The sequence below is a fragment of the Pollicipes pollicipes genome, unplaced genomic scaffold, assembly GCF_011947565.3.
Source record: "Pollicipes pollicipes isolate AB1234 unplaced genomic scaffold, Ppol_2.1 Scaffold_7262;HRSCAF=8765_pilon_pilon_pilon, whole genome shotgun sequence".
Classification (NCBI taxonomy): Eukaryota; Metazoa; Arthropoda; class Thecostraca; order Pollicipedomorpha; family Pollicipedidae; genus Pollicipes; species Pollicipes pollicipes.
This window is the reverse complement of record NW_023597055.1, coordinates 7,538,124-7,549,082: the sequence shown is the minus strand read 5'-3', so window position 1 is coordinate 7,549,082 and position 10,959 is coordinate 7,538,124. Positions and strand designations below refer to the sequence as shown.

General features: G+C 48.6%; 1 protein-coding gene across 1 annotated transcript in view; it reads right to left on the bottom strand.

Annotated features, from left to right (window-relative positions):
* Positions 1–1,401: 1,401 nt before the first annotated feature.
* The window catches only part of LOC119114172 (isatin hydrolase), a 12,235-nt gene continuing 2,677 nt past the window's right edge, over positions 1,402–10,959 (bottom strand). Inside the window, exons 2-6 of the mRNA XM_037238378.1 lie at positions 8,500–8,684; positions 6,367–6,488; positions 4,484–4,714; positions 3,321–3,507; positions 1,402–1,535 (exon numbers count right to left, since the gene is read on the bottom strand). Of these exons, the coding sequence (XP_037094273.1) occupies positions 1,463–1,535; positions 3,321–3,507; positions 4,484–4,714; positions 6,367–6,488; positions 8,500–8,684 (798 nt within the window). The 3' untranslated portion in view covers positions 1,402–1,462. The remainder of the gene's footprint in view (positions 1,536–3,320; positions 3,508–4,483; positions 4,715–6,366; positions 6,489–8,499; positions 8,685–10,959) is intronic.

Genomic DNA, 10,959 nt, shown 5'->3' with positions numbered 1-10,959 from the left:
CTTGGGTAACGGCGCAGAAATGTTTGAAGTAATTTAAACTGCTACGCACCGTGTTTAATGCCAAATTGCTGTGTAAAGCTGGTTGACCACTTCCACTGCGTGATGATCTAAAACCAGGCTAGCGTGTCCGGCGTGTAAAGTAATCAGGCAATTAGCATGGAGTAACTCAATTATGCACACTGATCTCATTTGGTTTAACATTTATAGGCGTGCCATACACACAAGTTCAAATGTTAATTGTGATGCACAAATTTTTAACTTCACAGCTCCCTGCATCATTCGATTTAATTTACAATCTCTACGAATCCATTGACATGGGAATGAGGCGAGCAAAACATTTAGGCCAACCTTTCTCTTATCGTAATTATGGACTATTTACAGCATCTTGCCTTAGCCCTAAGCTGTGGAACGACATTATGGTTTCATGTTTTCCAAGAATAGCTGATATCCCTGCATCAAAAACCATCGTTAAGAACATCATCCGCAAGCATTTCGTGAACACGTATTAACGTAACCAACATATTTGAAGACATTGCCATCCTTGTGCTGTACATATCCAACGCACTTCATATTTGACCTCCTTCATGTTTCATAATCAATTTCTGATATAAAATCATGCACATGTACCCCAATTCACGGCGCTGGCTGCGGGAGTTCTCCCAGCAACAAGCTCTGCTTAGCTGGGTGGACTCCCTGGACATCCAGCTCAAAACCCAGCACAAAAATGACCAGGTAATTGCCCCCTCCGACTTGTGTGACTGTATAGCCCTTACTAACACGGTGAATTGGGTGGTTGTAGATTATTGGGCGGTTATAGCGGGCTGTCATTAGCTGGCTTTAGCTAATGACTACTTTAAGCCTTTTCATCTATGATTTTTCCCTACCTATCACATAACACAATTCCTCCGGGTCTGCTCCACCTTTTCGCCTGTTTTTTACGTTTGTTTCATCTTCCCAGCTGGGAGTGCCGCGACTTGATTTTATGTTTTCTGGTGTTAACGTACGGTTTACTGCGACGCTGGGATTGAGGGACGGGCACTCCTGGTTACCTGTTCTTGGGTAACGGCGTAGAAAAACAAAACAAGCATGTAATCTTCCCTTCCTGATGTGCTTTGGCCAGGTCGCTCCGCCGTGAACGCCAAACTTTAACGGTTCCGCACAGCCTATCAGTGTGGCGGTGGGGAGCAGGTGAGGAATGTCACTGAACCACAAGTATTGGTGGAGATCGTTGGTGTATCTTGGAGTTTTGCAGTGACGGCTGGCGTGGCGTGCCGGCCGAAGAACATTGGGGACGTTCTTCGCCAATGGTCCTGTGCAAGTCTCACTGCCGGTGTATTTCGTATCTAGAACAACCCAACGCACAGCTGCAGGGCGTCATGACGGTCACCCGCAATGGTCCCACGCGCATCGGCTCCCCCAGTCTGCGGCGTGATCGGACTGCTAGGTCGCTGCTCATCACCGGCTACGGCAGGCGCACGAGCACGCGGCAGGGCCCGCCACTGCCGCCGCCAATCTTCATCGGCAAGGCCATGATCCTGCGGCAGAAAGTGATACTCAGGGGTTTGCCACGTATTTGGGGGTAATCGAACAAAAGGTAAAAAGCCAAGAGGCAAAAAGGCAAAAGCATGATGGCAAAAAGGCAATTGGCAAAAAGTGAAAACTTATAAAAGTGAAATGGCTAAGGTCGAACGGCAATAAATCAAAATGACAAACTGTCAAACACTTAAAGTCAAAAGGGATAAAAGACAACTAAACAACAAAAAAGACAACTAAACATAAAAAGACATCTAAACATTCAAAAAGGTCAACTAAACAATCAAAAAGTGAAATAGACAAGGGCGTAAAATAAACAAAACATGAAAATTAATGTAAGTCAAATGTAACAGAACAGTTAGTTGAAAAAGATCAAAGTCAGACAGATAAAACTAGAAGCAACAGAGTAACAGAAAGACCCAAGCATATATTGGTAAATTATGCACATACTACACCTTTAAGTACGCTACAGAGAGATGCATCCGCTTACACATTAGGCTTAAAAAACAGCTGCGTTTATAAGAAGCTGATCCAAACTGCCAGACTTCCATATTCGATTGCTGTTGCTACATACATGTCGTTTAAAAACACGCAGGTATTATATGTATATAAATATATATATATATATATATATATATATATATATATATATATATATATATATCCATAAGGCACAACCAGAACATCAAGGGAGGTAATCAGAGAAGTTTTTCGTTCCTGTCCTTATGGCGCCTTGCACGACTCTGCCCCCTCCCTCCCAACCGTCTTGAGAAATCAACACCAGGGACCATGGTGTTCTATCGTCAAAGAGGCCTAGAGCATATGGGTAGGAAGGCACCATATGGCCAAAAATCCTCTTGCGCTAAGACATCTACCATCACTTGGAGGGCACTTCCGATCTAGATCCAAGATACCTCTGCATTTCCGGCGAAGTCATGAAGTCGCCGCCGATTGGCTGGGGCCCTACTGGCTAAGCGGAGGCGGCGGGGGGGGGGGGGGGGTTCGGTCCTAGCCCCCCGCCATTCTGGAAAAGCAAGTGATCAAAGACCCTCAGTGCATTCGTAAGCCCTAGAAAAGCTACGATTTCGGGGCAGGAAAGCTGTGCTTTGATTAATAGCCTACTGCACCTTTTTCCGTTTTTTCTTCTGACTTTTCAATATTCAACCTTAACTCTATTGACCCTTTGAACTTGCGTTTTAAGCTGTATCGCTTTTGACTTATTTTTGTCTTCTTAGTTTGTTGCATTTGACCTCTATTCTTTTGTGTTGCCATTTCACTTTTTTGTCCTTTCCACTTGTTTGGCATTTTACAGCTGACCTTTATTCCGTTTGGCTTCTTGCCATTTGACCTCATTGTCCTGGAACCGCATTTGTGGGGACGGGATCAAGCACCCTCCTCCACCTCAACGCTCTGGCATCTACCATGGCTGTTGTGTGGAGACCCACTAAAAAAAAACAAAAAAAGAACAGTGAGCTCGGTGGTGAAGGTGGTGGTGGTGAAAAAAGGTGAGTCTTGATAAGAGATGAACAACGCAGCTGCTCACCCGGCCAACAACTGGTGAAGACGGTTGAGCCAAAACTTGAGTCCGTATATTTCGAAGAAGAAATGAGCTTACCGTGATGCAGCTGTAGTCAAACGTCTTGCCAATTTTGTCTAGATGATATGACTGACAGGTGAAAGCCCGTACAAAAACTACTCTGGCCCTGATCCAGAGCTGTAATTAGCAAAGGCGTAGCCCCAGCATAATGGCGGCGGCTGCAGACCGCGGGCAGTGTCTCCGTGCTCACGTGGCGCCGGTGGCCGGCACCCGGCTCATGTCTGCCAAGTTCTCCAGGCCGAAGATGTTGCGCCGGAACAGCGCCGTGTGGGCGGGGAACATCTTGGTAGTGCCCGGATCCAGTAAGGCCGTGTCGATGCCGACACCGACGATGGCGTCGTCGGCGGCGATCATCTCAGCCGCCGCCGCGCCGATACCTGTCCGGCGCGAGCAGTGACGTCACGCGTGCACTACCAATCACGTCACGTGCGCACTGGCGCTTATGGTAGGCGTGGATTGTCACTGACATCATACATGCACTGGCATTGATGTCGTGCGCTAATTGACACTGACGTCAAGTCTGCACATGTCTGGCTCCATGCTCGCAGACTCCATGGCATGTAGCTTGTCATGTCTGCGGACACAGCGGCTTGTCATGTCTGCAGACACGGCCGCCCCACATAGTCGCTAGATGGCTCCTCAGTGCCACGTCTGCACCCGGGAGATGGTGGTGTAACATCTGCGGACGTGGGCCTCATAACGTCCAGATTATTGGCCTATACTAGCATGCTGGTATCATGTCCCTAGACAAGGATATGCAGGTGTCATGGCTTTGGGTGCGGCTGAAATAGTGCCTCGTGCCCAGATATGGGTAAAATACCATGACATCTGCACGTGAGGGCGTACTGACGTTATCAATTCAGACACGAGTGTAATGTCCCGGGTATTTAGGCACGTGTTTGCTGACCTTTTATCTGCAGACGAGGGCATACATCATGCATGCAATCAAAACTGGAACGACGCCATGCTAACAGACAACGGCGTGCTGACGTCATATCCGAGACACGGACATGCTTAACCCCTGAGCTCACGGCTGCGGGTACCCACTGACGTCACATCCGAGACACGGACATGCTCACAGCTTGAGCTTACGCCTACGGATACCAACTGACGTCACATCTGAGACACGGACATGCTCACAGCTTGAGCTTACGCCTACGGATACTGACGTTACACCCGGGGACACGATCAAAGAGGCAACTTAAGGGCGACCACGGTTTCGCTTTTCCCGTATTTTTACGTGCCGTACGATCAGGATCAGGAATTTACACGAGAGCTTCCAGCTGTGGTCAGGGCTTCTTAAGGCGGCTAGCCCTCCTTCCCCCCCCCCCCTCGTCCTGCCTCCACACTGACCAGGGAAGTGAAGGTCATGTCCATTCACTGCTTTCTGCGTCTTGAACTTCTCGGGCGTCACGCCCCAGTAGCGCGTGCTGTTGCCCCAGTGGTTAGCGTAGCCGGTGTACACCAGCAGGACGATGGGGTAGCGCCAGTTGCCGTGCGCCTCCTTCCAGGCGATCAGGTCGGCCGGGGTCAAGGTCGTGTCAGGGTCAGCATCACTCCGGGCGGAGATGTTGACCAGAGCCGCTGGAATAGTGGGCATCGGAGTGAAACAGAGCACCATAAAGGTGCTGGCGCGTTATGCTAATGACATGACAGCCCAACACATGGCGGAACCTATCTCGGTCCGCCACGTCGCGTGGTCACTGCAACTTAGGACGAAAAAGAGCCGTAAGGGTAAAATAAACGGCAACGACGCCATCGTCCAGCCATCTACTCACGAGTTCCGTGAACTCTGTTCTTTCCCCCGGAATCTAAATGGGGTCCCATTCTTGTCTGAGCCAGCGGCGCGGTAGGACCGTTCACACAGACAACAGTCCCAGCACAGAGCAGGCCTAAAACAAACAACACGAACAGTCCCAATGCATGGGCAACACAAACATGTTTCCGGCTTTACCTGCTGAAGTAAATAAATTGAAGCACACCAGCATCAGGTGATCGAGGTGGTTAGCGTTTTCAACACACTGTGCGTTTTCGGCGATCTTTATCATGGCAACACTGACATCGCCCAACTCCAGATTATCAGTTATAGTACGCGCAAGGTTCAACTGTGAACTATCGTTAATCTCAAAGCACCGCCAAGGAAGGACAAAGCACTACAGGCCTACTCACAGCGCGTCTGCTAGACGAGATGGCTGGACCTTACGCGAGGCATGCTAGAAGCAGCAGTCAAGCGGGGACTGCAGTGACGATTTGGAGAGGGGCAGCCCAGAGCCATCGAATTGGCCAGATCGTTACCAGTAAATACAGACCTGTATGCTAGATGAATTGACGTTACATTATTATACATCCAGAACATGATGAAAGATGGGATTCTAAAGGGGAAAATTCCAACTCCAGAAAACAACTCTATTACTTCGTTCTTGACCCATGCAAATGATACCACCGCCTTACGTGCTATGGTAATTCGAGTACAACTTAAGTGAGGGAATTTTTGAAAGAGCCCTTTTACTCCAGATATTGCGTAACCGTTTCAGTGTAAAGAGCGAAGGCTTGGAGAAGAAATGCACCAGACGAGCCAGAGGAAAGTGTTGTAACTTGCCACCCGTAAGGGTTTGAAAGAAACCAGAAGGGTTTGTTTGAGCCGGCACTTAAATGCAATGTTCTGGTGGGTACAGTGCATTTATTGGGATGGCACAGGTGCTCCCAACAAGCATGCGGATAGGAATGCTAAAAGAGAGGTGAGGATGACGAGTTGAACGCAACTTTGCATCACATATTCCCCAGAACAGTGTTGGACTTGGACCAGGTAGTCCAAAGCTCAGCATAAGAGGGGTTTAGAATCCGACGCTCGTCACTGCGGGCCACATTCTTTGTTATGTGGGAGCCGACCAACAGGTGATTTCCTAGGGGCTCCTGCCGGCGTCGTCTGTCGCTGATCGTGGGGCGAGAGCTCGACATGGCCTGCAGTTAATTCTCGCCTGCGATTGTATTGTACGAAACGTTGCAAATATGTTTAAGGAATTAATGGATTGCGTAGGACGATATATGACTTAATGTAGCTCCCAGCTATCATTTCTGAGCGCAGTTGCACCGTTCTGAAAAGCTAGTTATAACGAACAGCATGGTTTAAGCCGGCTTCTACGCAACCGGGGGAGACAAAGCATTCCAGGCCGTTAAAAAATCTCTGGGCCTTCGCAAAAGTGTCCGGAGATAGCACATGACCCTCACATGCTTACCGTGCGCCACAAACCGATCGATAGGGATCTGCTCCAGAGTCCAGGCGCCCCTGAAGAAATGCGCGGGCGCGTCCATGTGGGTGCCGCCATGCTCCGCGGTCTCGAAGTTGTGCATCTCCAGCCTGCCGAGGACGGCAGGGGACCGCACGTGAACGATCCGGTTTGGTTCAGGGCGTGCGAGGCGGGACGTGGTTACAGCGGCTGCGTGGCAGTGTCAGCCGACCGCGGACATGGCTCAGGACGGGTGCCGACCCCACGTCTTGGGCGGGACAGTCCAATGCTTTCGGGGCTGGGCAATAACACCGCCTCTCACACTTCACGCACGTGGAGCAGGCGCCACGCTTCACACGCGCGCAGGAGGCGCAACACTTGATGCACGTGAAGAAGGTGCCGCACTTCGCACACGTGGAGGAGGTGCCACACTTCACACACTTGGAAGAGGCGCCACACTTTGCACACGTGGAGGAGGTGCCACACTTCACACACTCCGAAGAGGCGCCACACTTTGCACACGTGGAGGAGGTGCCACACTTCACACACTTGGAAGAGGCGCCGCACTTTGCACACGTGGAGGAGGTGCCACACTTCACACACGTGGAGGAGGCGCAACACCTTACACATCCGGAAGAGGCATTGCCGGACGCTCAGGACTTGTATTGAAGAACTGTCCTTGGCTGTCCGGTGATGTGAGTGTTGCGGATGTAGTGGCATTACGTCCCACCGCACATGCCGCGCCCTACACTCGGGCACGAATGCGAGTTCTTGATGGTTTCGATAACTTTGCATGTCTATGGCCAATGATGAGAGGCCAAAATATCAGCATGCTTAATATCGAAATTGGCATGGCATATCGCAGCTTGCTGAATAGGCGACAGAAAATCGAGACACGGAGCATCGACAGGCGGAATATTTATTCGTAAATTTCCACATGTGCGAAATTCCCACATTTCGACGACAATTTCACTTATCGCCTATTGGACCGTTTGTCCGCCGCGCCATGTCAGCATCGGCAGCAGGTAAATGACAGCGACTGGGTTGTTCGACGGTAGGAAATGATCTAAGGGTGGAAATTTGTTGGACGAACATACCTCACTAGCAGATCTGCACTGGGGTGTGGAAGGCCACAACGTTCATATGTGTCATCCACCACCTTGTACCTGAGAAGGCGAACGCAGCCGCCAGACGAGGAATAAGCGGGCGTGTCCTGATCTCGACGCAACTATTTCTTAACGGCTCCGGCATGTTCAGGGTCGGAAGTATTGGCGTTTCGAACCTCGCAAAATCATGACAAGCTCTATCCATCCCATGTTCTGCTGCTGCTTTGAGCAAACGCACAAAATTGTTTTTCCAGCTGAGCAGTGATCCATCACCTCCACCTCCAGCCCCAAAAAAGAACTGACAAAGAGCAGAGGACACATTTCCAGACATTTCTTAGATTCGATTTGCCTTCGGAATGAGATACAGAGTCGTTTGAAACTCGGATAAATAAGGGTTTGCCCCACTCTCTTGAATTTTGCGTGACTGAGATTAAAATAAGATTTTATTCTGGTAAGCCCATCAAAAGCAGTAACCAAATATAGTACGGTTATTATTGAGCCAATTTCAGGTCATCAGCACCGATGAAGTTTCATACGGAATAATATGTCCAATGGCCGATGGCAATGAGCGGAAGTAACACGCAGAGCATCTCTTACAATCAATGGAAACTGACATGAATTGCCGGCACTACGCGTATCAGCTCATTTAACTTGCGCGTAGCCACAGCGCTGTGCAGGTAATCCCATTTCTACGCGTCCAAGAAAGACAAAGGTCTGCTAGAACCTAAACGATACAAATAAAAAACAGGGAAAAGGCCCAAAAAATAAATGTTTGAGCCATGTACGGTAGCGGAACAACCGAGTCTTTCACAGAAAGCCACAGTTCAAAAAATCGATTAATTTTATACTTAACTTTCTAACGTCTAGGCCAGCTTCTAACAACTAGCCAACTTTGGAATCGTGATTCCAGGCGCCAATCGTTTTGAGTAGGAATCGATTTAAATCATGCGCACTTCAATCAAAGTCATCTGGCAATCATCCTGCAAACAGCCGCCACACCATAACGGCTGCGCTAACTTGAGCACGAACCACTCACCAGTAGCCGTCCAACTGGCCCTTGAACACTTCACTCAGGTTGAACTTGAGTAAGCCCGGCCAGTACTGTGTGGCCTTGTCGTATGTGTGGCTGAGGTCGATCCACGGGCCGGCCGAGGCCGGACAGAGCAGGACCAGCAGGAGAAAGAAGCCGAGCAGAAGCCCGGCTTGACAGGCGGAGCTCATCTGTTGGCGGAGCAACCAGATCACTCACCACCATTCAGGGGCGTCACTTTATGTGACTCCGGGGTCCCTAGCCTCCCCAGTGGTGACACAGCTCCTCCGGTGGAGCTGTGCTACCTCCTGTAACGCAGCACCTCCTTTGGAGCTGTGTTACCACTGTTGCCAGTGGTAAAACAGTGTTACCAGCATACTTCCCTCGTGAAAACTTGGACAAGGAAATGTACAAAATATCCTTGAACTGCTGTTGCACTAGGTACCTGAAGATCTTGCTGTTGTATTTCCATGATCATTGTGTACCACATAGCAGGCTGTAGGTACTTGATTGCTTCTGTCATGCCGATTCCTTTATACGTTTGGTCAGTCTGAACATGCTCATAGGTTTTCATGAACTAATATGGACATTGGGAGATAGGATTGACTTCAATACGCGGCGAATTTGATAAAACATGTCCAGTTTTGGGGCATAAAGGTTTTATTAGGCTGAAAAAACATTTACCAAGGGCATCACAACCCGAGAAAAATATACGAACATTGCCAGTGCTCCAAATATTCTGAATCTCACCTCATGATATCCAATTTGGCACTTACCCGGTAGTATGCCAAGGCTTCTAAGCATTGGTGGTTGAGCCGAAAGGTTTCCTTGTTTTTATCCAGCTACTCCAGCTGTAGTGAGCCAGAATTCTCCGCCCGATCCGCAGCTTCGAAGGGCTAGGATTATCCGCCCGATCCGCAGCTTCGAAGGGCCGTGATTATCCCCCCGCTCCGAAGCTTCGAAGGGCCAGGATTATCCGCCCCTTCTTCAGCAGCTTTGGTACTATTCTTCGCCAGATAGCGCGGACAATGTGCGGCCACCCACCGGGACTCGAACTCGGATCTCTGGAATGCCGATCGAGAAAGCTCGGCGATAGCATGCTGGATCGGCATCCTAGGGATGTGGGTTCGGGTCCCGGTAAGTGAACCTAAGCATTACGCACTATGAGGCGAAGAATGTCGTGAAACTGCAGAACGACCAGCTAACTTTGGCCCACCAAAGCTGCAGCAGCTGAATAGAAATCGAAACAGCAAGGTGACCAGCTAAAAAGCTTCGCCGAAAACTTTCGCTGACACGTACCGAGTAAAAGCATAGAAAAATGATCCCCAGACAAAAAGCTGAATACAAAAGTCGAATGTAAATGGTTGAGTGGAAAGAGTCGACGGCGATAAAAGTGGACATAGGAAAACGGTCGAAGGGCAAAAAAACCGAAAGGGATGCAAGCCGATGGGGATAAAGGTCGAATCACAAGGAAATGTTCCACGTTTGAAAATGTTCAGGCAATCATCAGATATGATAAAAAGCTTATGACCGTTGGTATACTTTTAGGTGGAAACGAATGCTTTACACAACGCACTTTCTCTGTCTAGTAAATATGTTCCACAATACGCAATTGTCTGCGTGACGTTGTGGTGCAGCCAAACGAGCCGTGCGAAATTGCCACGTCGCGTATATTGAAACATTGGTTTAGTTAAACATGACCGCCTGAAAATACATCACAAGAGTGGTGCAATCAATTTAAAACCATTGCCTGACACACTAGGGGTGAATTACGGACCACACGTAGGCAAGAAGTCACCAGCAGCTGCGAGCGGTCAAATAAATCCACGGGATCATCACCGGTCTTTAAGCTGGAAAACAGCCGAGCACAGAGATATAGTTTCGCAAAATGGATAGAGGTGAGCAGCGTGCAATAATTCAACCTACCCCACAAAAACTACCAATAAATGGGTTCCTCGCCGGATTTGGACCTCTCTCTTCTCGAAGTTGTGGGGCAGTAACCAAGGTGGCGCTTCATCTCATTTGGTCCCTAAAAATCTGGTATATATATATATATATATATATATATATATATAGATGCTTGATTAAGAATAACTGCTGGTCCAGCATTGACGAGCTTTTTGATGCATCGTTCTTATTTCCGGGCCTTTGACTTGGCATCATCGCTTAGATTAAAGGTGGTTCGCACAAAATTACTCATATATTCATCGCTTCTTCCATTCAAATGTTTCGAGATCCTATCTCATCGCCGGGTAAGACTAAATGGCACAATAAATAAGTTTTGAATTTTAAAGGAAAAACAATTGTGCACCGGTGTTAGAAAACGTCTTTTGGTACGGAGAACAAAAATGAAGCATAACTAATTGAGGTAAGACAGAATCCTATCTTCACTTTGATACATATGATAAGCACTCATAATGGGAACACTACAAAGACACAATGAGAACACTATTGCTACAAAGACAA